General features: G+C 36.8%; 1 protein-coding gene across 1 annotated transcript in view; it reads right to left on the bottom strand.

Moving 5' to 3' along the window:
* The window catches only part of C5 (complement C5), a 77,931-nt gene that overhangs the window by 29,707 nt on the left and 21,376 nt on the right, over positions 1-26,848 (bottom strand). The window contains exons 10-24 of the mRNA XM_027105020.1: positions 25,458-25,573; positions 23,713-23,898; positions 22,309-22,512; positions 20,814-21,023; positions 20,543-20,692; positions 19,342-19,471; positions 18,306-18,368; positions 17,002-17,199; positions 14,955-15,045; positions 13,405-13,478; positions 12,375-12,514; positions 8,578-8,805; positions 7,339-7,399; positions 1,604-1,693; positions 367-579 (exon numbers count right to left, since the gene is read on the bottom strand). Coding sequence (XP_026960821.1) covers positions 367-579; positions 1,604-1,693; positions 7,339-7,399; positions 8,578-8,805; positions 12,375-12,514; positions 13,405-13,478; positions 14,955-15,045; positions 17,002-17,199; positions 18,306-18,368; positions 19,342-19,471; positions 20,543-20,692; positions 20,814-21,023; positions 22,309-22,512; positions 23,713-23,898; positions 25,458-25,573 — 2,154 coding nt within the window. The remainder of the gene's footprint in view (positions 1-366; positions 580-1,603; positions 1,694-7,338; positions 7,400-8,577; positions 8,806-12,374; positions 12,515-13,404; positions 13,479-14,954; positions 15,046-17,001; positions 17,200-18,305; positions 18,369-19,341; positions 19,472-20,542; positions 20,693-20,813; positions 21,024-22,308; positions 22,513-23,712; positions 23,899-25,457; positions 25,574-26,848) is intronic.

The raw sequence follows: 26,848 nt of genomic DNA, 5'->3' as shown, positions 1-26,848 counted from the left end.
CAGCAAGCACATGCTCTGTGGCCAACACTGAACTTCTCAAAGGAAGTATATGAATCGCTTGAATTGGGAATTATCAAGTAGAACATTCTGAGCTCATTCAAGAAGGAAGGAAGTACTCTGTAGAGTTTGGAATGCAGGTGTCTTGTATCTCATCCAGGCGTTTTAGTAAGTTAAGCCAAAGTGCTCCAGCAAACAGTATTTATTTGTGTAATAGAGTCCACCTCATGATTTTTTTTTTTTTTGGCTGAAATGCTTTTACAAATAAGCTTTTGTATAATTCATAACTTAAATATTAGTTTAATCAAACTATTAGTTTAAAAATAACAAGATTTTAATGTATAATATGTGAAATAGTTTTTTTCTTACCTTCTTTTAATTTTTTCTTCAAGTTCTGTTTTTGAGGTAATGAGTTAGCAGAAAAAATGTTCCAATTATTTCCTGCTTCCAGGTAGTGAAAAACATAGAATACTGGGACAATGCTCATCAGTTCTGCCTCTGCATTCCCTTTGGGGAGGTGGGTGAGGATATCAATGCCTTCCTGACTCAGAACTGCAGACATGACCTCACCTATAAGAAGTCCTGATACAAACAAACAAGCACACAAACAAAAATCATAGGTACAATCAACTTCTGTCAACTTCTGAGTAACAGTACATTTTAAATGGAGATAAGAGCAACCATCCCTATCCTTTCCTTTTTATCTAGGCAGCTGAATTACTTCTCAGAACTGGGGAGAGGAAAAAAATTTGATTAGAAGATGTATTTAAAAGAAACACCAAAAGCAGGCTTAAAAATACCACTGCAATATGGGGATAAGATGATGTAATACAGTGGGCAGATTACAGCATAGAGGACATGGCAAATTAGTTGCCATTCAACCTGAAAGCTTTAGATATTGTAAACTCTATGAATCAATCGCATCCACGAAGCGAAGCTAAGAGTCTGAACTGTGAACACTCTGTGAGTGCTATGAGAGCTCTGTCTATAACTCATCGTGAGACCCTGGGAAAAACACTTTCTTATATATCTAACTACAGAGTTGGACATGATTAAAAAGGTCTTTTCCAGTACTAACATTCTGTGATTCCAAGGTTTTATCTAAGATAAAATGTAGTCAGGACATTCTATTATTCTGATGATGCGTCATTGAATTTTTAATGGCTGGAGACCAGGGATAAAACCTGCTAAAGACACCACTTCTACAAATGTACTGGCACTCTAAAAGAGCAGAGCTGCTTTCTTGGGGCCATTTGCAGGTCATAAAGCCTTCTCTGGAACAGGACTGGCCACTAGGCTAATAGAAAGTCCTTTAAATCTGGACGCAGCTGCACTTTCGTTTCAGAGAGGTCTTTGGGCCAATGACAGCCCTCACCCTCCATCATGGGAGCATGCATCTCCATTCAAATCAGGCCACTGGAAGAAGAGAGTTGGAAGAGTGGTTAGGGATTTGAAGGTGGGAGTAGGAATAGGGTACTCCCAGATGTCCCCTATTGTACATGCAACTGAGTAGAGAAGAGGAGAAATAGGATAATCATGAGAATATTTGATTTTTGTTTGAAACACAAAGTGAAATAAGAAATAAAAATGGCACTTGTTAATTTACCTTTTACACTCACAATCCTTTTGACTTTTGTTTTGGGGACCAAATCCAATGGTAACCTGTATGGGAACTCCTTTCGTCTACTAATGACGCCTGAAATTTAAAAGAAAATTATTAGATTTACACAGAGTTCTTGAGGGAAGACTATTTGCAGATTATTTATAGTATAACTACTTTCAGGGAATTTTTAAAAAAATAATAGACTCTTTTATAACAACAATATTAAAATTTAAAAGGGAAATTTAAAATAATCAAGGATTTTTTATCAAACCCTAGGCTTATGTAATCTCATTAAATAAAGCATTAAAGTTGACTGTAAGCTTCCTGGTCATTACACGATAGGAAATAAATAGATTATATAAATCTTATTCATCAGTAAAAGGGAGCATGCTGTTTTGTCCAAAGACAGAAAATTATTCCCGGAACTGAAATCTAAAAATAACTAACAAGTAATTCCTTAGTCAAGGAAATGTGAAGATTAGCTCCATTGGGAAGCATGCCCTGAAATCCCTTCTACCTTCTCCTCTCCATCTAACTTAGACACTTTTTCTTTCGGCACAATAACACAGTTTAAGCTTGCTGTATCGGAGGATTTTCTACTGTAATCATTGGTTTATTTCATGAAAATGATAGTATTTATCATTCTACTGATAGAATACCAAGCACACTGCTAAGCTCTTTGAATGCATCGTTACACAGGATCCTCACAACAACTCTATGCACTGTGTCTACTATTATTATTTTAATTTTATAGATGAGCAAACTGAGGCTTAGAAAGCAAATTGCTCAAGGTCACAGAGCTAGTACAGATGAAGCTGCATCTGAACTCAGGAAGCTTTACTGCCAAACCCATAGTAGTCACCACAAAGAGACTCCTCCTCCCATTGTCCTGCTAAGAAAGCTCTCTGAGGGCAGGAACCATTCTTATTGAACGCTGTAGTCCCAAGCACTTAGTCCCTGGCACATGGTAGATGCTAAAAAAAAAACTAGTGACAGTTTGCAATTGCATGGCCAAACCACATGGCTTTGCAGAAGAGACAGGAATGCTCCTCTTCTTTCCTCATCAACCTTTGATAAATGCTGAGGATATAATATTAAAATAAAACTTAGTGGAAGACATTTGAGAGCTTTGCAATGTGGATGAAAGAGTACTGAGCTCAGAAAGAACTTACTCTGGATGTGACACTGGGCAAGACACAATCTTTCTATGCTTTGGTTTGCTCATCAGTTAAATAGAGGTAATAGTATTTTCCTCAAAGGGTTTTTGTGAAGATAAAAATAATGTAGACAAAGCATGGCAAACAGTTTGTGCTCAATATATGGTACTTAAGACAGTAAGTTGTTTGAGATTATCTAAATTTGATCCTCCACCATTTTTTTCCATTGATACCTGCCCTTGACTATTTCATTTCTCATTATCAACTCTTCTACTAGATGGAAAATGTACAGAAAAAAAGGCTAAAACTAAGAGAAGTCAATTTTACTCCTTGTCAGAGATCATAAAAAAGACCCATCAAGGCATCACTTATAAAGGTAGATGCTAGAGAGATTAAAACATTTAAAAGTTAAATCTTTAAAGCCAACAGGATAAAATAAGCAATAATGTCTTTTTGAACTAAGATATATAACCATAAAATGAAATTATAATGAATTTGACTATATCAGAAAAAAAGATTACTGTTCAAAACCCACTAAGGTCTACGACTGCTCAAAGAAGTATATGAGAGACAGAATCAACAAGAAATAGACAAGAAAACCCAAGTGGAAAATAGAAAAAAGTGCAAAAGATAGGAATAGTCAATTCACAGAATGGAAGTCCAAATGGCCAGCAAGTATATGAAGAAATGTTTAGAAATCACTGTAATCAGAAGAATCCAAATTAAAACAATAATGAGATGTCACTTTATACCCCTAAAAATGGCACATTTTAGAGAGGTGAGTAACACCAAGTGTTGGTGAGGATGTGGAATAAGGAGAATCCTTATGCAGTGCTGGTGGAGGTATAAATAGTACAGCTATTCTGAAGAGCAATGTGACAGAAGTAAATGATATTCAGTATATGTATGCCCTTTGACCCAGCAGTTCAACTCCAAAAAACATAGTCCAGATAAATTCTCACACAGATTCGTAAAGCGAGATGAATAAGGATGTTCATTGCAGCATTGTTGATGGTAGTGGGGAACCTGTCACTAGGGGATGGGTAAGTAAAATTGTGGTGGAATTGGAACTGAGCAGAACCCTGCAGGGCCCCCACGTACAAAAATGAGCAGTTAATGATTAGGACAATAGTCACAGACTGAGTGTCTGATGCACATTCCTGAGTTGTTTTACAGATACTGTAACTGCCACCAGAGGAAAAAAGCTAACTGCATGAGGACCAGACTATAGCCATGACATTAGCTGCTCCATTTTGAGCAGTACTGAATCTATGGCTATCACAATTCCAAGAACTGGCCTCAAGAGAATGGGATTAACATTATTGCTCATAATAAACGATATCTTTGTGGGCATCAAAATAATTGTATCTTACTCTGCCCATATATGTAAGCAGGCAACTAAAATTGTCAGCAAAGATGCTACAGACCCATGTTGACATTTTCCACTCTGAGAATATGGTGCCCTATGTCAGCATGAAGAAAATTACAGAAGATGGAGCTTCACCCCTGATCCCATAGAAATGGAATGATGTTTGACAGTGGGGAAATGAAAGCAGCTCTTTTGCCCCTTTCCTGTTTGCCCATTTCTGTCCCCCTCTAACCTTAAAAGAACCTAATTATAGGAATGAGATCACTAGGCAGTTTGACCTAACTCCTAACTTATACTCTCCTGAATGCACACCATGCGAAGAATCAAAGAACCTGTTGATCCTTTACCTAAATAAAAAGAAGCAAAAATGAAGAATTAAGCAGTTAAAGAATGACTGGCTCTACAGGGAACTCTGCTCAATATTCTGTAATAACCTAAATGGGAAAAGAATTTGAAAAAGAATAGATGCATGTATACATATAAATGAATCACTTTGCTGAACACCTGAAACTAACACAATATTGTTAATCAACTATACTCCAATATAAAATAAAATTTTTTTTAAAAAAAAAGGGCTTGCCTGGTGGCGCAGTGGTTAAGAATCTGCCTGCCAATGCAGGGGACACGGATTCGATCCCTGGTCTGGGAAGACCCACATGCCACAGAGCAGCTAAGCCCATGTGCCACAACTACTGAACCTGCGTGCCACACCTACTGAAGCCTGCGCACTTTGAGCCCGTGCTCCACAAGAGAAGCCACTGCAATGAGAAGCCTGCGCACCACAACCAAGAGTAGCCCCTGCTCACCGCAACTAGAGAAAGCCCACTGCACAGCAACGAAGACCCAACGCAGCTAAAAATAAATTAAAAAAAAAAAAAAGAATGACTAGTTCTCTACCCCCAACAGCCCCTTCAGAAATCCTGCAGGCAAATCACGTGGGCAAGATAACATCTGAAGAGTCAGCCAGTCTGCACACAATGGAGAATGATGCAGAATTCAACCTCCTGCCTAGATGATTCACTGAAATTCTTCCCCCTTCTCCTTTAAAAACTGTAATGGCTGAGCAGAAACTTTGGAGTTGGTCTTGGGATGCGAGTCCACCTTCTCCCCAGATTGCCGGCTTCTCTGATTAAAGCATCTTTCCTTTCTATTGACATTTGCCTCTCAAATTATTGCCTTTTGAGTGGCAAACAGCCGAACCTGAGTTTGGTAACAGAATATAAAATACTGTGTAGAAGCAGTGAATTAAATGCATGTATAGCAATAGAAATATTTGTTTAAAACACAGTATTGTCTTTAAAAACTTAAGAACTAGAACAGGACCTATAGCACAATACCTTTTATATGTTAAAAAAACATACACACACAAAACAACCTTTCCTCCATACTCTAAGACATATTTCAAGCATATTAGATTGGGGGCATTTGAAGGAAGGGAAATGGGAGTGGAGGTCAGGCATGAGGAGAGAAAATAAAACATGTGAGGGGCCTGCCCAAACCAATGATGATGATGTGCTGAGAACTGGGGGAGAGAGCTTGTCAGGCAGAGAAAGCAGGAACCAAAGGCTAGGGCTAGTCTCGTGTATTGAGTTTCTGTGTTTAGTCTCTTTTTAAACTGATGTCACATAATTTTAATTACTATTACTTTACAATTTGTTCTGATACCTCATTCTCCCTCACTGATATTTTTCTCAGATTTCCTCTAACATTATTGTCTGTTTACTTTTCCAAATATGTTTTTTTAGGCTTTTAAAAAAAACTGTAAAGTATCATAGCAGTATAGCAATTCCAATATACACAGATTGGAAGTATTTAATAAAATCTCTGAAATAAACTAGACAGAATTGGTTGTCACCTTTACCCTATTTAGCACTCTGGAAAGTAACAAAGCTGCCTGAATCTAAGTTGTCTAAAATGATAAGGGAAAAAAGTCACGTGACAAGATTGGAAAGAGGCATAGATTCTTTTTTTTTAACCAAGATTTTTGATGGAGAGATCTATTCCCCGATAAAAGATCATTGCCATCTTGTGGGCCTGATGTTCACAGCTGGGATGGGTAAGACAGGGCTGTTTTGGAAAGCTGTTTGCAATAATGTTAGTATAGCAGGCATAAGGGGGAAGAGAAAGAGAAGACAAAGGAAGCAGTGGCTCTGAGGTGTGATGTGACTGCATGAGGCCAAAACCTCAGAATTTGTCATATATCTCCCCATATATCCTTCACAGGCTGGGAGGAGGTCTGTGTGAAGATAAGATTAGAGAAAAAAGTTTGCATGAAGTCATCCTTATTCAGTTTATGGGACTCAGCTGATTAGAAATGTAAATATTAATTCTTTGCTTTCCTAGAGGAAATAGCACTCTGAGTATAGTGGCCTTGATTTGTAAGGAAACTTTTTTTCTTTCCATTGCCGTATCACTGAAAGAAAAGAAGAATGATACAATGCAACAATAAGGTAAATTTCAATCATTTAATAAGAACTACAGTAGTCTGTCTTTTTTTGGTGAAAAGAATTGTTAACTGAAAACATTCTAAATTTCATAAATACATAGGTATTTAGGCCTTGATGAAGTGCTCAAATGTTTGCACAATTCTAACTTTAAGAAGATTCCAAAAAAAAGGAAGATTCAGAATATCTCAACTGGAGGAAAAGCAAGGAAGCAGGAACAATGAGGAATGGCTTTGTTAAGTAATTTATCAGCATTATTGTGTTTTCAAATAATGCATGTTAGATAAGAATGTAAAAGACTTTTTCTTAGGTGTTCTTTGGACTGATGGTTCTATAAAAAAATATTATATAACTTATTATTGTGATGGATAGAATGGTAAAATGACTAATTTATAAGGGAAGTCATGCAATGATTACTATTTCAATGCTTTGTATTTAAAACTAATGGGGTTACTTTGGGAATTCCCTGGCGGTCCAGTGGTTAGGGCTTGGTACTTTCACTGCCTGGGTTTGATCCCTGGTGGGGAAATAAGATCCTGAAACCCACGCCATGCAGCAAAACAAACAAACAAAAACCTAATGGGATTACTTTTCTTTGTTCTAAACCCATCCAGATTATAATATAACACATGCTATCAAAAATGGCAGTGAACTAAGAAGTGGATATTTCTGATTCTATACAATTAACATTTTTAAAAATAGTGTTTCAGGTTACACATCTCTCTAGGGCAAAAGACAACATATAAAATACAAACTCATTTTGCCTACCGTAGATACCCTTTGGGTCCAGAGTAGTGCCAGCATAACTTTCCCTTTTGACACCTTCCGGCTAAAATAAAGGCAAAAATCATTCAGTTAAGAACATAATTAAATTTATATGACCTGAATGCTTGAATCAACTTGACTACTTTTCCAATTAAAAAATTCTTTTTTTTTTTGGAGAAGGCAAAGTATGTTTAAATACTTATATGCCTACCTCCAGGAATAAGATTTTCTGGCTATTTGCATGATGATCAGAGCAAACACTTAAATAGAAATTATTATAAGCCAGGTAATTGATCTAAGTGCTTTGTATGTATTAGCTCATTTAACCTCAAAAATACTCTATGGGGTAGTGCTCCCACGTGACATACGAGGAAACTGACACCCAGAGAGATCAAGAAACTTATCTGATGCCACACTGCTAGTGGAGCCAGGATTCAAATGCAGGCAGTGTGGCTCCAGAATCTGTGCATGGAACCACCATGCAAAGATGTATAGAAAATAGAATGTGCCTTGCACAAAATAAGTCAATACATGTTTACCAAAGTGAATTCATGGCTGAAAACAGAACTCAGAGAATGAAGACCTCGGAAGACCCAGTTCTGTCATTAACATTCTTGCCAAGAATCTTAATCTTAAAAAGATAACATGAAAACTCTCAACAGACTGTGTGGGTAAACAGTACTTAAGAAATGATAGTTTTCTTCCTTTTTTGGCCTGTTTACTCATTTACAAAATGGAAAATTTTCTAGGCTATAAATTCTAAACTATAAATGCATGGATCCCATCTTATTTATTGCTGTAGCTCCAGTATTTAGCATAATATCTGGCACAGATTTCAAAACATTTTCTGAATGTGTTGGGGGAAAAAAATACTCCAGAAAACTATATACCAAAATGTTAAAATCGGGTATCTCTGGTTGTAGGGGTTTTTGGTGGTCTTAATTTTCTTTTCTGTGGTTTTTCAGTATTCCATGCTTTCTACAATGAGCAAGCATCATTGTTTTATTTAAACTTTAAAAACATAATTTCAGACTTAAAGAAAAGTTATAAGAATAGTCCAAAAATATCTGAGATAACCTCCACCCAGATTCCCCCAAATGTTAACATTTTGTTATGTTTGTTTTATAATTTTCTCTTTGTGTGTCTCTTTCTGAATCACTTAAGCATGAGTTGCTGATAACTTTTTTTTTCAGAAAGAAAAAAGTGTTTTTGAAAGAATTTTTTTAAAGCATATTTTCTTACCACCACTCGTAATGTTTTTATTAAGATTTCGTTTCCAACAGAAGTCTCCAGTGAGAAGCTGATGTTGTGGAGGCCGATTTCCAGAGGAAGCACGCTGAAGGTCACCAAGTGGCTGGAGGAGCCCTCTATTCTCTGGGGCAGACATTTGGAGGAACTTTTCCCCTGAGGGTCAATGTCTGGGCTTCCCGATGAACAGATTCCCTCCACGGGAGACATTTTAACACAGAACTGAAATATCACCAGTGAACAATTATTTCAAAACATTTTATGATAAGGAAAGCACGCCCTGATTACATTCATCTGGACAAAAACTCTCCCCTGGTACTCGTTAAATAATCCCTTAGATTCCAAGGCTGTAGAGAAAGCTCATTTCAGATTTTCTAAAACACACAACCAGTTGCCATAGAGCTTAGCAATGTGACAGGATGTCTAGAAAGCTCAACACTGGCTCAGAACCATCTAACCTTCCTTAGACTGTTACCTACTAAATCGGGTACAACACTACTGAAGTTCTTTGTTCATGTTGTCATGATAGCATTTGTTACACTGTCTCTCTACATGTTTATATTTTAGGCAGTGGGAGCCCAGTCTCAGGCACTCTGTGTGTCTTATTCAACTTTGTATCTTATAGCTCAGCCTTTGGTTTTCAATAAATGGTTTTATGAAAGACTGGAAACTCCATCTCTTGGCATTTAAGGTCCTGCCTAATATGCCCCCGACCAACTTTTCCAATCTTGCCTCTTATTAACTTCCCACCTGTACCCCATTATACAGCCAGACTCTGGCTCCGGAAAGACCTAGGTTCAAATCTTGGCTCTGCCACTTCCTGTGTGGCAAGAGCACATTGCATGACCCTCCATTTCTTCATCTTTGTAATGGGGATAATAATGATACCTACTGACTTCTGGCTCAAACAGTGAATATTTTTCATCTCCTCTCCAAAATCTAGTGAACTGACAGAACTATACCCCAAATAATAAATCTGTAAGATCCAGAATAAATCAAGCAGGTAAACAAGGAGGAGTAACAACATTCAACAACTAATTTTGAGGAATTTCTCAAAAACGGTAAGCTCCTTTTCCCTCTTAACTATCTTCTTGGGAAACACAACAACTAGGGTGGGTAAGGCAGGAGTTAAAGAAGACTTTTGGGTCACTGGAGGCCAATGATTCCCCCTGGAGAGCTGGGGTAAGGTAGGTAAGGCTAGATACAGAAGAGTGATTTGATCAAATTCAACATGAATTCATTATAAAAACTCTTAGTAAATTGAGATAGCAACTTTTGAAACTGATATCAAATATCAAAAAAAAAAAAACAAACCCAAAAACCAAAAATTCTGGCAGTGGTTCTGCTTTCAGAAATAGCCAAGTAGCTCCTACTTGGATAACTCTTCTGCAAATAATAACTATAAGCTCTAGACAAAATACGTATTTAAAAAAAACCAAAAACTACCTGAAGGCACTAGAGATTGGAAGAGAAGGTGACACTCAGAAGAAAGGAGGGACACTGTGTGAGGGTCCTATTTTTTTACAGTTTTAACCTGAGGGCAGTCACCATTAGTCCCTTAAGGAGTAGCTAAACCTCCAGTAGAACCTGCCATCTTATTGGCTTAAAGAACCAGGGGACAGAGTATGGCGCAGCCACCACAGCGGAAAAGTGAAGGACCTCCAGGTTCACCATATAAACTTTGCTCAAACCTGGTCAACCCTTGAACTACGCACAGCACGGACTCTAAGCATCCCAGCTAAGGCTAAAGGAACTGAAATGAGATTTCAAAGTTTGAGATTGATTCAGCCAACTGCCTGCTAAAACACACAAACGAAGATGAAAACTCTTCAGAGGATAGTAATAGAATCCAGAGTCTCTATAACATTTCATTAAGAAAGTCCAAGGGTCAATGCGAAGTTACTAGATGTAAAGAAATAGGAAAGTGTGATCTGTACTCAAGAGGAAAGGTAATTAATTGGTAATTACCCTGAGATATCTCAGATGTTCTTGTTTCTTGTTTTGATATGATGAATACTGCACTGATAGTTTAAAAATTAAATAAAATATGGCAGTACCATGAGATGTGTGACACTTAAAATATTGTCTAATTATAATTATGTCATTGCACTTTGTGGTGCTCTGAGCAGCAGTGCAATGCAACGAAAGCACTACATACGGTCTATGTCACAACTACTCAACTCTGCCATGGATAATACCTACACAATGGGTGTGGCTTTAAACTTTATTTATGGACAGTGAAATTTGAATTTCATATAACTTTCATGTGCCATGAAATATTCTTCTTCTACTTCTCCTCCTCAACCTTTTAGAAATGTGAAAAACATTCTTATCTTATAGGCCATAAAAGAAGAGGGAGCAGGCCAGTTTTGGCCCATGGCCATAGATTGCTGACCCCTGACCTAGTACATAAAGCAAAAGAATGAAGAGATGTAAAAAATTCAATATTGTAGACAAGTCAGTTTCCCTTACAGTAATTTATAAATTCAGGATAATACCTATCAAAACCTGAATACATTTTTAACTAGATCAGCAAGCAATTATTTGACACTTAGAGACTTATAATCATAAAACTTAAAAATAATTCAATTTCAGTGTATGTACATATTTTTGTTGCATCAAAGTATGAGAGACTGATCGATAGAAAACATTCAAGTGTAAAATATATAACACTAGGAGAGTGGAATGGAAATATGAGTTCACAGATAAAAGGAATGGTATATAATTTGTTGTTCACAAGAGTTTATTTGGGTATTTTTTAATGGATTGCTATGGTATTTAGATTCTGCTATATACCTTTAAAATTTTGATATAACAGTTTTATTTTTAAAATATCAATACTCAAGTATTCCCAGAGTTATAAATTTGCATATTTTTTTGAATTTATGATGAAAAATTTTAGATGCCAATTTAAAAATGTGCCAATGGGGTACTTAGTTTTTCCAAAAAGATTTAGGGAGCTGTAAGCGAAATTTTTGGAGACCACTGAAATACTCATGTCTAAGAATAAAATTAGAGCTTTGAAAAAAAGAGTCAGATTTTCAGACTGCATTGAGTTCCTATATAAAATTTTGTGATTGTGATTTTCAAGTGAAATCAGACAGCCTAATGTATAACTCTGTTTAGAAATGTGTTGGCAAAAAGAAGGCAAATGGTGGGTCTGGCCATGGCTGGAGTTTTTCACAGAGTGTACCCCAGAGCAAAAGGGGATCAAGGGAGTTGACATGTTTTTAATCAGTGAGGCTATAATGATGGCTTATGAATTCTAACCTGAACAAGGAGTGAAGTAAAGACTTTAGCATAAGAAGGCTAATGAAGAATAAAAAGTAATGGAGTCACAGAGCTGGAGGTTTCAATGATGCTGTAGAACTGTAGCTACAAAGTAACAAGGTTAATGAGTCAGAAGGATAGGTAGGAGGTGGTCAGTTGGTGAGATGTTTGAAATCATATTTTCTGGGGGGAAGACAAGATCTGCAAAGTGAAGAGTGTGAATGGCTAAAATGGAGGAAAGGAAAGTGTTGTTAGAGGTAAGGAGATCAGGGTGATGAATGAACCAAATGTAATCTCATCTTTCTCTGAGCCTCCACAGCACATTGATTATCTTAAGGACTTGTATTCTTCATTGAATTGGAGTTGTATGAATAGTTATCTTAACTCTTCTTCTTTTCTTCTTTCCTTCACTGAGTTGAGTTTGTGTGCCTGTGTACGTGATAATTCCATTAATAGAATTCTCAGAAAATCAGGGACGTCTTCACTTTTTCCATTTATTTGAACATACCATAAATACTTACCCGAATTCCAGATGTTCTATAGTTATAAACAGTTCCACTCAATTGGATCTGTTCCCCTCGTACAACAGAATATGGTATATTCATTTCCAGGAAGACGTTTTTGAACACCTTTGCCTTGAGAGTATCAGCAACACATATACCTTCAGCCCAAAGTGAAAGCAAAGTTGAAGCATATTAGGGAATTCCCATAATGCCTTATTAGTACTAAAATGTCTCAGATTTGCTTTGCTTCAAGGAAAAAACGAAAGTTAGATGATGTTTTTCTCTGCCCTAACACCCCATGTCCTTGAATTTTCTACTCACTGATTTTTTTAAATTGAGCTATAATTGAAGTATAATATTATATTAGCTTCAGGTGTACAACATGATTCGATATTTGTATACATAAGTCTAGTTAACATCCACCACCACACATATTACAAATTTCTTTTCTTGTGGTAAGAACTTTTAAGATCTATTCTTTTATCACTGTTCTTCATTCAATAATTATTGGTATTAACAGAAAACTTCATTTGTCCAACAAATATTTAATTCTATTTAAGGCATGAGAATGTTTATTAACTAAAGCATCTCTTTTTTAGATATTCATTATTGGTTCCGTTTAATGGGCATAAAATTTTGATTGTGGAAACCAAGATTTATAAGAACAAAATATAGTGAGCAAACAAGCCAAGCCTGAAATTATTTATAAAGTGTCTGCACTAAATCACCACAAAAGGGCACTAGTCCAGGAGAGAAATTACATATTTTTCTCTAACTCTACTGAATCTTCTACTCACTGAGAAAATACAAAGGAAAATGGGGGCTTCACATCAGTATTTATAAAATGATGGCTAATAGAAGAACAAAAGAAGAAACTGATACAGTCCATGATGTGGGCACATCTAAGTCTCTTTGTAATACATTAAAAATAGGTTTTAATAAATGACACCACTTAAGTCCTGTGTAAACTAAAAAGACAATAACAAAAAACTGCATTTTGCCAAATCAAATCATTCCTTACGTGAGCATATAACTTCAATTTGCTTACCACTATTTGAAATGCCAACACCTTGAATTTCCCAGGTAGTTAGAGAATCAGGTAGCACAAACTGCAACTGGTTTCTGAAAGTTAAAATGTTGATATATTCAAATACAGAGGAACATTGATTAACCCAAATTGACAGCTTGCATTAACAGAATTCTTGCTTCATACTACTTTAGAATAAAGAAAAAAAATCACAACAGAACAAAATCTCATCAGGTATTAAAGAAAAATCAAGCAAGAAGTTTATTCAGTAACTCTTATACTCATTCCATGTTTTTAGATATTTCACTTGTATTATGAGAATTCAAATTCAGAAGGATGTCTTTGAAACATTGCAAATTCAAAACATACAATTCAAAGAAAAAAATTATGTTTATTGTGTAGTATGTTCTAAAATAGGGAAGCAAAATACTAATGCATCTTAACACTGCTCATAACGAAGTTGATATAACTAAAAATTTCTGATTAAGATCAAGCTTATACTCATTCAACAAACAGCTATTGTGCACCATCTTTGTGTCAAGCATAGCACTAAATACTGAGTACACAGCTCTCATAGATACAGTCCTGCTCTCAAGCAGTTCACGGTCTAGTGGAAGAAATAGTTCAGTATATAAATTGCGATTCACTGTAATAACTGTACCAATAAAACTTTTTAAAAGTTCAGAGGCAGTATGCATTGATTCAACAAATTTATTTTAGTGCCTCTAGAAGCCGGACCTTATGCCAGGTCCTGAATATAAAACTAACCTGAATTTAGTCCTTGCCCTGGAAGTATTTACATTTTAATGTGGAAGACAGTCAGGTAAACAGGACATTATTATATTGTGTGATATGTGCAACAGAGTTAATTGAGAGGGGCAGTACATCCAATCACTGGGTGGGGGACAGCGGTGGAAAGGTCTGCGAGGGGAAATGCTAGCCAAGGGGCAATGTCAGATGAAGTGGACAACACTGTGGAGGAGGAATCAGGCAGGACAAGGGTAGAGGCCAGGAGACCCATTAGAAGTCAGATGTCAGGCCCGGAACTCACTGCCTTGATGGCTCCTTGGAAAGTCTGTGCTTTGAGCCCCCCCAACCCCCCCTCCCCCCGCCGGACGACCTGAGGAAGGATGACACTCAGGGAAGGGGCACTGTTTTCAGTGCCTGGTACAGAGTAGGCATTCTATAAACATGTGTTGAATAAAGGACTTTAACAAGAAAAGAACCTTTCTCCCTATTAATCAATGTTTTGTAGTTACAGATATTTCAGGATGAAAACAGCTGCATAATACAGTGTAAAGCACACAGTTGTGCTCGGTAAAGACTACCTGAAATGGAATGAAGTTGAATGGAATGGTACCCTTCTTCCCCAAGAGTTAATCATGACCTGGAACCAATTATTAGAAGAAATCACACGCTAAAAAAAAAAGAAGTAAAATAAAATTTGACCCAATGGTGGTATCATCTTAACTCTTAAATAATATATTGGGAAATGGGTAGTTTCCAGATTTTTGGTCAGAATATTTGCATTTTCCCATATTTTTCAGAGAAAAGTCAAAGAAATATAATACCTTTTGGGGACATGATGAACTTCCCATAACCAGCTTTCTGGAAAATAAGTCCTTATTTCTGGTTTGGTTACTGGTAAAAGAGTCTTTATATCTGGGGGAAAAATATATTTGATTATGGAAAAACAACACAAATTCTACTTAGAGCTGAATTTTAAAATATGGACATTAATCAATAGCTTAAACATTTTCAGAAAGGTCAATGAAACATTTTGTTTAGTGATTTCAAAATAGAACAATAAAGGCCTTAGGATTTCTCCACTAGTGACACTGACAAAATGAATAAAGCATAAAAATATGTTTAATAATCTGTGTTTTAAATTGCTAAATGTTTCATGTTCGGAAAATTATACAAGATACTAATTAGTCTATAAAGTTATTTGCATTTTAAAAATTGCAATAATTGTTTTTATTTTGTAAAATAGGGAGGTTTATATTATTCTCTGCCTTACCTCAGAAATTTATTTATATTTTCTATAATAAAAATGGACAGAATGTCTGCTTCTGTCCAAGATGCACTGATAGGGACTGGAGTTACACCTCTGCCTTAAGAAAACTAGAAAACCAGACACAACAGCTTTCAAATATTAGAGCATAAGTGAGCCAGGACAGTGATCCCTGAGAAAAGGGAGACAGATTGGATGAACCCTAAAATTATCCAGGTTTACTGTCTGGAGGCAGTTTACAGGCTTTAGAGCAGGGAGAAAAACGCATACAGACCCTGGCAGAGTTGCAACACCACCCATGGGAATTTGGGAGGCCAAGCTGTCTAGAACAAGGGACAGAGAGGAGGGAGCTACAGAGGCTGAATTCCAGGCAGCTGATGCCAACCCAGATGATTAGAGTTGAAAAACTGGACCACGAAAAATGGATATGTACTAGATTGTTCATAAAAAATACTGCGTGTAATAAGCAAAAACCTGAAAACAACCTAAATATATCTAATAACCTGGTTTTGATAAATGGCCACAAGAATTTATTTATGCAGAAATGTATCCACTCAGAATGATGACATTTAAGACATACTGTTAAGGGCTTCCCTGGTGGCACAGTGATTAAGAATCTGCCTGCCAGTGCAGGGGACACAGGTTTGAGCCCTGGTCTGGGAAGATTTCACATGACGTGGAACAACTAAACCCATGCGCCACAACTACCGAGCCTGCACTCTAGAGCCCGCAAGCCACAACTACTGAGCCCGCGTGCCACAGCTACTGAAGCCCACACGCCTAGAGCCCATGCTCTGCAACAAGAGAAGCCACCGCAACGAGAAGCCTGCGCACCACAACAAAAGAATAGCCCCCGCTCACCGCAACTAGAGAAAGCCCGTGCACAGCAACGAAGACCCAACGCAGCCAAAAATAAATAAATAAATATTTAAAAAAAGAAAAAAAGTAACAACAACCAAAAAAGACATACTGTTAAGCAAAACAATCAAACAGGATCTGTCACTCTGCTTTTGTTTGTTTTGACTGTATATAAATGAATTGAAAGTCCTAAAAGTTCTGAAAACATGTTAATGAGAGTTCTATAAATTCTGAAAATATATATTGTGGTTGAAATTGAAATAAGATTTCAACTTTATGTGAGTACATTTAAGGTTATGCTACATTTAGAAATCTTTTGCTATATGTGGTCAGTATAGGTATAAACAGAATTTTTAATGGTTGTAATATCACAGAACCATGGAATTTTAGAACTCAAAGGCATATTAGAGATCACCTGGCCCAAGCTTCTTGCTTTAAAAATGGGGAGATTGAAAAAAAAAAAAATGGGGAGATTGAGGCTCAGAGAGGATAAATAATCATTCACGTTTATAGAATGAGTCAGCTTCAAACTCGCCTGGGTCTTGACTACGGACTAGTGCACTCTGCTCTGTACTATATATACCTCTTCTGATTCCCAAAAATGACAACAAAATTTTTTTCTTAACAGCATTTGCAAGTTATCTTTTCTACTTCCCATTTTAAATAGAGCATGTAAACCACCTTTTTTGGAAGCATAAAATTACATCAATTTCCCCATATTTTCCAATCGAAAATGTCAAACTTACGTAGCCTTCCCAATTGGATAATTTTACCAGAGTCGGCAGCACGGATCTGGCTTGCGATGGCACAACAGTTCTTGAAAACTTTGACGCATCTTGGGCCTATCTTAATCCGAGCGGCTCGCTGCTCACAGTTTTCATCATCATTACGATAGGCTCCATCACGACAACATTTCTTCAACATTCTATCTTTGTATTTAGCAGCTGAAATGGTAATAATTCAAGTGCCCTTGATTATGCATAGAGTCAAAACATCTCAAGCTTAGAAAGGCTCTTGAGGGATACTGGATTTCTGCTGTCATAGGACCCCAGCCCCACAAGAGCCATGGCTAGTTGACTGTCCAGGCCCGCTTTGGAACTACCCTAGGAATGGGAGAATATGGCGTCATAAGGTAGTCCACTCTGATTTGCACTAAATGGTTAAGGGCTTCCTGCAACTAAGCTGAGTACTGACTTTTGAAACTGGCACCTTGGGTTCAGCACCCTTTGATTAAAATAAGTTAATGATCTGAGAAGCCTGCAAATATCTGAAGATAGTTATCATCACTATACAAGTATGTTCTTCTTCAAGCTAAAAATCCTATTTTATTCAAACATTTCTTGTGGTTTGTGGTTTCAAACATTTCTTCACCAGTGGCATCTTTCCTCATCATAAGTGCTTCGATTAATCAGTATCTCTCTTTTCATATCATTAAAACTTAGAATGAAGGTTAGAATTTAAATGACTCATATACAGATGGAAAGTATTATTGTACTACTATAAACATCTTTATTAGTTGAGCTCAGGGCACTGACTGCTGGCTCAATGTTCTTTCTATTGTAGCATTGCCAATTATCATATCTCTGTTTAAATAATACTTAAAAATAATTTCTGTTGGGATTATTTCCCCACCCAAAATTATCTAAAATACTCTTAACTGTTAAGTGTATGCAAGAAGAGATAGACTTCCAGGTATATCTCAAAGTTACTTAAATCATGGATTTTGTTAGAATAAAATGGAAGCATATGATTTTAATTACTAGATGAAGTTTACAGAGAGGAAATATTTGTGACAAATAAAAGTTAATCTTTTATATTTTAGAGATAGAAATAACAAAGACCTATTTCCCTCAGATTAAGGTTATGGCAAATGAACTATTGGATTAATTTGGATTAACCTTTCCAGGGGAGGTGAGCTAGATGTCTGTACATATCTTTCTTTTCACCCATTCTATTTGAATTAGGAGAAATTAGATAATGTTTACTTTTCTCCAGCTTTTGAATGACACGATCATAACCTTTTGGCAATCACATGAAACTTTTAGAGTACCTTCTTCCTCTATCTTCATTTTCAGCATTCTTTTTGGCCTGAGAATTTCTTTACAAGGTTCATCTGTTTTAAAAAGATAAAGAAAAAGAAGGGAGAAAGGAGATAAAATCTCAAAAACCACAAAATTCCGTGAAATTATTTAACTTTTTAAAACATTCACGTCATTCATTCAACAAACATTGAGAGCCTACTTTCGACTAGGCACCGCACACTACACATCTCAATATGACTTGTTTTTAGAGGGGCTCACAATCTATTGTCACACAGTTTGACTTGTTTGATCTGAATTTGGTTTTTAATCCTGCAACCTTTTTGATCCACTGATTACAAGGAAATATCTAAGCTTTTAGAGTGAGCCATGTTTCTGTTAGGTATGGTATTTTAATTATTTTTGGTGTTTATATTATTACAAATAATAGTATCATGTATAATTATGAACAATTTTAAAACCACAGAAAGAAGATGATTAAGATGTGGTCCTTGCCCTTAAAGAGCTCCCAGTGCAGTGACTGAGACAAGGTGTGTAATTAAGTGTAAGAATGTACAATGATGCACTGCTATAAATACATCTAGTCCTCCCTATAGTATTCCCCCTATTAAAGGAGGAGGCAATGATCAATTCTATATGGGGAAGAGGCCAAATCAAGGAGATGATTCTTCTTCTAGCTTCTTCAGGCTAATAAAAGGGAAAGCAGTCCTAATAAGGAAAGGCCCAAAGATGTAAAATAGTGCCACCCATAACTACCTTGGTTCTGTATGGCTTAGACATAAGGTCATGTAGAGTGAGATGAGAAACAGCTGGGAAGAGCTGGAGAGAGGATCGTGGAAGGCCTTGAGTATTACAGTAAAGAATTTGTACTGTATCTTGAAGGCTAATGAAACATTTTATACAGAGGAGTTACCTAGTCATGCCATTATAAGATCAGTTTAGAGAATATTCTGGAGGAGGGACAAAACTTAGGTCTGGGAGGCAAATCATCCATGTAAATTTCAGTAATCAATTTGAAGAATAAACAAAAAGTACTGAGTGTTTTACCATTTTCTTGGGAGTTATCTGCGTTTGCGTTGGTGAGGAAGGTGAGTCCAGCCAGGTGGAATACATCTGCATTGTTGCGGCCACCACCTGCCCCGCAGCCCAGGTCACTCTTCTCTAAAGTTTGAAATACCTGTCCAGAGGTAGTTAGTTAATTTAATAATTCTTAGGAATTAACTAAAGGCAAAACGGTGAGCCTATTCAGATGTGGAAATCATTCCTCTGAAAAACTAAAGGTACAAGTTGTTACATGGTTTTAACAAATCTGTGAAATGCACAGCCCACTCATTTATCAAATGGTCAAAGACCAAATTTCCCAACTTCATTCCTTTATTTTGTCCTTTTGTATTTAGAAATACATACCTATTCAAAATTAAATCAAGAACTAAGTCTTAAGCTTTGATGAGGTGATTCTTCGAAATTGACCCCATGCTGTTTTGTACACAGAATGCATACTGCAATCAATATAATGTCCAAAAAAGAATAAATGAGTGAATATGTGAATAAGTGAATTAATAAACAAGCTAATTTTTAAGTCGCTAAAAGAAAAAAGAGCACAATCTCTTGTATTTTGGGGAAGAGGGCTCTAGGTTATAAGTGGGTGAGAACTTGTTTGCGGGGGGAGGCTTTTTCCAGTTTTAATTTTGACCCCAAACATTTTTTCCTTTCTGAATGTTTTTAACTTAATAGTTTCTCAGTTCTTTCTTCCTCCTTCAAAGAAATTCAAGCCTAGAAAATAGAAGCAGAGCTTAGGGGAGATAAATGGGAACTTGGGGGAAGTGAATCATTTTCAGATTCTTCTGGGCCACAGATTTTAATGAGTAAGAAAAAGGACACAAAACCCAAAAAACCCCCAGTGGTTGCCTATTCATTCTTCTCTGTTGCTGCTACTATAAAGCTCCCTGCTCCCAAATCTCCAAACCCTCCCAATCAATGGCACTTTGCCCATGAATGTAATTGCTATCATGGCATATGTTTTTAAAGTACCTAACTCCATACTTGGAAAAGTAAAAATGGATAGACCTGGGCTTTAGAGACTAATGTGAGGATGGCTTACCTTCCTAAGAGTCACTGTTTTGAGTAGACTATAGAAAAGCAGGTCTAGTCTTCCCTTAATTCTTCCCCCACGACTTACCCTAGTGGCCACACTTTGTGAAGCACTGCATAGGGCCACCCCAGTAACCAAGGCCATGCACTACTTAACTCTTTCCAGGGGTTTCTTGGCTGTCCTTTGCACCCCATATATAGCACTGTCCACTGCCATTAAAGCCACCCAGGAATCCAACTCAGTTGCCATATTAAGAGATACATGTTGGCCAGGGGAATATGTATCTGTACTTGGAGACAGATGAACCTATAAGGTCATTTGAAAAAGAAAATATCATTTGTATGACACAAAAACTTCACAGATAGCTGCATTTACAGCCCCTTTATTCAGAAGAAAGTTGGATTGTGACTTACAGTTTGTGGCTTACCTTGAGCTGGTTGCCACACTTTTCTTCAATATTTAACCAGACTGAGTCGGACACTAATTCTGCGGTCTGTTCTCCTGTTACGATGTAATAGACCAGGAGACGAGCTGAAGGAACCATGTTCTGTGTCACTGGAATGTTTATACTTTGATAATCTGAATCTGAAAGTTTATCCCTTGTGCCAAAGTGAACGATTTTGCCCTTGGATAAAATCTAAAAATAAACAGCAGTAGCAACGGTAATTACAAAAACAAAACATTTACTTCAGGATGGAGCTTGGAGCTGGAGTAGAAATTACGTTAAAGAAAAAGAAAGTTAACATTGTATGGACCTACTATGTTCCAGGAACTGTACATTTAATTAACTCTTTTAGTTCCCGTAATAACCAGAAGGATAGGAATACTATCTCCATTGTGTAGATAAAGGGACTGAGGTTCAGGAAGTAATTAAATGTCATACTGATTTCAGTTCAAAACCACCTAGCTACGAATTCAGAGAGCTAAAATTTGACCTCAAATCTGTTTAAAGTCATCACACTGTCATTAACATCTACTTGTTTAGTTGATTAAAAAATGTAGATGAGGAGGTAGAGTGCATCTTATTTTTCCCTAATTTCTGGCCTTAAGTTTTAAAGCCAGAGGTTAGGTTCTAAACTGGAGGTGTGAGTTTAAAAAAAAAAAAAAACCCTAAAAATCATATGAAGCCAAAATGTCCTCAGAGATCCCTTAAATTGTCCTTAGAGAACAGGACTGTGTATGTGGTTTTGGTATGTAGTCCCTAAACAAGTCCCCTAATTATTCATCAGTCAGTATGGTCCTCATTTATTTTTTAATTTCTTCTTCAAAACCGTTGAAAAAATCATCATCACCTGTTTGGCCTGATCATCAGAATAATTAATTCCATTTCTTGGGTAATTGTCAGGAAGCCCTTAACATTTTTTTTACATTCTTTCCTACCTTTCACTGATGGCCTTGACTGACACCTCCGATTAATTTAAGTGATGTAACAGGGATGTTGCTGGAGCAGGTATGATATGACTCAACCCTTAAGAGCAGGATTTGGGTCCCCTCTTTTTTCCAGTGAAATGCACATATTTTAAATGGGTCTAGGCGTGTAATCTTTGGCCATGAAGTAGAGCAGAGGTAATGTGAGAATTTAATCAAGCTCTCTCTATGGAGGAATCAGGCTGTCTTTGGTGAAAGGCATATAACACAGTCAGAGGTTCCCAGGTCTAATCTAATCACAACCTTCCTCTTCCCATCTGAGTGACTGTAGTGAGTCTTTAACCTCTTTGTCCCTCAGTTTCTTCATCTGTGAAGTAGTCATGAAAATCATTCCCTGTCTCAAAGGCTTTTGAAAAACTGATTATCAAATTAGATGATGTTTTTGAAAGTGCTTTGTAAGAATATATGTAAGGGATCATTCTAACGCTTTTCTATAAGCAAAGGAAAATCAGGTGGGGGAATAGATAGATGTAAATCTATCATTATATACTTACCAAGTAATTATAGTGAGTTATTTTGTCAATATATGGACTTCTGGGGGTAACAACAATATTCAGATGTTCTCCCACAAGCAAAGGTTTATAGTTTTCAGTCCAGTCAATATAAAGATAACTTTGGCTGAGAGATGAATATGCTATTGCTCGGTAATCTTCGCTGGCCTGATTTTCTTCTGGAAGATCTGGGTCCTTGGTCCTGACCTGAAAAGGAAAAAAGTGAAAAAAGATACATGGACTGTGACTTAATGTTTTCTGTGAAACATAACTTTTCAATTCCTTTCTTTGCTTTATAAATTTCTAAAATTCACAACACCAAATTCTAAAGAAAAAAGAAATCCATTACTCCAAAGTGTTTGTACAGCTGCGGTATCAAGTAACTTTACAAAGGCTATGGACAATAATTGGGATAATATGGGATTGTAGGCTATGGTGGGAAAGTCTGGTGAAGTGAAGAGAGAAAGATGCTCCTGCAACAAATATTGACACCCTTCCTGAAGTGTCATGGTGAGTTGGGGACTCCTTTTCCTATGGGTTGGAAGGGTAGCAGTGGGGAGGTCCTGAGGACTGGGGACAGGAGTCGTGAATGGACATCACACAGACTCTCTGGCCCAGTTTCACTGCGAAGTCGTGGCACAGAGAAGGGCTTACAAACAGAGTGGGGCAGAAATGATATCATGGCACCAATATCGGCCTTTGACAGCAGAGGGGTTGGTTAATAGCTCATGCTCGGGAGTGAGACAGGCATTGGTTTGCCTCTTGAGTACCATCATTTATTAAGTATGGATAAGTTATTTAACCATAAGAAAGGTTAAAAGCCTCTGTTTCCTCAGCTGCAAAATGGTTAGCACAATGCCTAGCACTTCATACGGGCTCAGTAGATGATGGTGAATCTATGCATGCTGAGGTCATTGACATGCATTACTAACTTACTCATTTTTTATTTGGGATTGGGAACCTAAATATTATTTGCTAGGAGAGAAGAATATTAAGTGAGCTCTAAGGTAGAGTGACTCATACAGCTGGAAAAAAGAGAGGCTTCCACGTTTGGCTCTTTTGTGGCCCTGAAAAGAGATAAAAAGTTGGGGGGTGGGAAACAGAGAATATTTCTATCACTGATTTCCACTGCTATACCTATTTTGATACTTCTAGATTCTAATACAGTCTTACAGATATAATTCACCCCAAATAAAAAATTGATAGATTTATCTTCCTCAAGGACCATTCAGTGAATTTGCAGATTGCCTCTGGTGCTTTTTTTTTTTATTTTTTTGGATGCAAAATTGTGGAACTGTTCACTGGACTCATGTATAAAATCTGCCGCATTTGTTCTGCACATTGGCCAAAACACACAGTCAAAAGTACACACTGTCCCAGAAAATTTAACAGAAGAATTCAGCTCACTTTAAACTCCAGCACCACCACTTCAGATGGGAGATTCACCACAAAAGAAGCTACTCCATCACTGGAACGTGTTACACTTTGCTTTGACTCCGAGTCAGTTGTCTCCTGGTTTACATTGAGCATTTGTGCACTCAGGGTCACCGGGACCCCTCCTACCACATGGTCAAGTGAATCCTTAACCTGCACCTGTTTGTCAGAACAGTCCAAATTCATTTCAAGAGCTCATCACTTCTTTTAAAGCATAACAATTCTGAAATAATTTTCCCTCCTCCTCACCAATGTATAAATTATTCATATTCAATTCAGGAAAAAGAAGCATGTTCTCAGCTTATATATAGAAAGGTTTAATCTTATTTAGTTAAATCATTCTTGAATGGATTCCCCTGTATATCGAGAAGACTCAGAATATAAATATCATCACATTAGGTCTGCCAAGTAGATGTGATAAGGTCTTCTGCTATTTAATTTCTGTGTGTGTTCAGTTGGTTGAGAACTGGATAAAGGAAAAAATGAGGCAATCACTTCTGGGAATGATTCTCTTGGATATGAGAAACAATAAGTGCATCTTCTTTTTTCTCAAACTCTACCTCTCATTGCCATGCATATGGACATATAGAATTTCCACAAAGATATATTTTATATTATTTATTTGTATATGTGATATGAAATATATAAAATATATTTTAAAATAATAAATTCTATATAGTGACATATTTTGTGATCTTGTATTATATATATTAATACACTCCATAATATATTATAAATTACCATATGCATTATATAGTAATATGTTATATATTATTAAATATGTTGTATATATACTAAGAAGTTATAAGCATGTCCAAAGCTTGCTTGTGGTCTAGTAAATTTTTTTCTCTTAAAGGCCAGTGACCTACGGTAAGTAATAAATAACCCATTTTAATTATCCTAAAGTTGATTTTTAAAAGCAACACATCTTCAAAGAATAAAAAAATTCTACTCTAGCTTTGTAAAGGATAGGGAATAAAAATTTCCATTTTATAAATATAATAAAACATATATGTAATAAAGCATGTTTTATATATAATAAGATATAGAATACTAATCTACAATAAAATATAATTAAAAGGTCAAATGAATGTTTTAACTCCATACTATCAGCATTTTAAAAAGGAAAAGTGGAGGAAGGAGAGAAAATATTGTAAAGGAGAAAAAAAAACATACAGAAAAGAGTCAGGGACAGACAGAAAGTGTCAAGATGGAAAGGATGGAGAACAATACAGAGAGATGAGATCAGACAAGAGTTATGTACAAAGAGAATGCAGAGTGAAAAGCACAGAAATGCACCCTCAGAGACACACAGGAAGTAAAAAATGGTGAGAGAAAGGGGTTTATTTTCAAGGAATGCTATCTCTGTCTTAAGACTTTTAAAGAGCACGTTGCCAAATAATTTTAAACTTTAGTGTTTTTTGAACTATAGACTTATGGGGTTTTATTTACATATCATTTAATGCAATGCTCATTTAGGGAATGCTTAATACAGGCTATCTTACTAAATAGTGATACTGCCCTAAGGGTTGATATCATCCCCAAGGCTGAAGCTGGTCTGCAGTTTCCCACCACCCACCACATAGTCGGAGGGGCAGATTTCACACACAGAATGAGTTCCCTCTGTGATTTGCCTCTCCATCATCCTTCTTTTGTTTGCCACCCCCATATTTTTAGAAAAAGATAATCACATTTAGCAGTTTCCCCCCATCATCTACCTTGACAGAAAATGGAATCCCAGGCTTCACAAAAAGAGGAGTAGCAACCAAATTCAGTTTGTAGGGAGAAAGGACATATTTGATGCCAGGAATTTCTGCTTCTTCAGAAAATCCACCTAAAGAAATGACAAGGATTATGTTGACCTTTATTAGGAGTGTACGGATCTGTGTGGGGAGCTATTTTGTGTTCATATATCTCCACAGACCTACTCATTCATTCATTCACTCCATTCCTGCACTCATTCATTTACCAACAGCAAGTAGGATATGGGTCTTGGTTCAGAGGGGCAGTGCAGAGAAGAGTCTAAACTCTTCTCAGGAGTTTCCAAAGCCTTACGCACAAGGCTTGTGGGCAGAGGTGGTCCTTATGGAAGTAGAGCAATAGGATTGGACTGAGGAAGAATTCAAGGAAGGGACACCACTTTCACCAGTGGCCTGAGTTTCAGTTAAATATGTATAAGGCATTAAGGAGAGAAGAAAGGGTAGGCCAGAGACTAAGCCTTACAGGGCATTCACCTTTAGAAAGCAGGGATATGGAGAGAAGTGGAGAAGACATAAAAGGAGAGCTTGAGGTAGAGAGAGCCCAGAGGGTCTACTAGCAAGACCCCAATAGTGTTTGTTACCCATTAGCTAAAACTTAAGCTAAACTATTAAGAATGATATACAAAGTTCTAGTATCCCCAAACTCCTTTCCAGTATTACATCCCTAATACCCCTACATATATATCCTATACTTCAGTGAAAGGAATAATCTGCTACTCTCAAAGATCAAGCTCCACCTCCCACTCTTGGTATGTTCACTCTGTGAAGGGTGCCCCACTTCATCCTGGCTGTTATCCCTGCCTCAAAACCCTACTTATCTTTCACAACAAGACCAATCATCTTCAGGACACCATTCTTGGTTGCTCAACAATCACCTAGGAGCTCATCTTCTTCTGAAGGTCAGTAGCATTAAGCACTTTCCTTAGAGCACATGTGGAATTCCTTCTCGTTCAGAGGTCTTTTCTCCTTGTCTTATAGATGCTTGTTTGTGAGCCACTTGAGTACTGGGATTACGCACCATTAATATTTGTAAGCCTGCATATTTAGCAGCACTCTTTGCATAGCTAATAAATACTGCTTAAGCTGAATTTGTTTGTAATAAATTGAGAAAAATAAAAGTAACAAAGAAACATTAAAACAATGTCAAAAACACAGCCAGGGCAGGGAGTATAAAGTCATCATCATTCTCCCGCATCTATTGAGCATCAGATGCATACAAAGTGCTTAATAACTCGATAGTTACCTCAATTCTTCATTCTGCTACCCAGAAGGAAAATTTAAAGAGGTGCAAGGGGACTTAGGAATAATTTGGTCTAACAGTCATTTTATTGAAAAAAAAAAAGTGGCCT

The sequence above is a fragment of the Aethalodelphis obliquidens genome, unplaced genomic scaffold, assembly GCF_003676395.1.
Source record: "Aethalodelphis obliquidens isolate GAN/ISIS:26980383/991018 unplaced genomic scaffold, ASM367639v1 scaffold7, whole genome shotgun sequence".
NCBI lineage: Eukaryota > Metazoa > Chordata > Mammalia > Artiodactyla > Delphinidae > Aethalodelphis > Aethalodelphis obliquidens.
The sequence above is the reverse complement of the archived record's forward strand: the minus strand, read 5'-3'. Positions and strand labels throughout refer to the sequence as shown.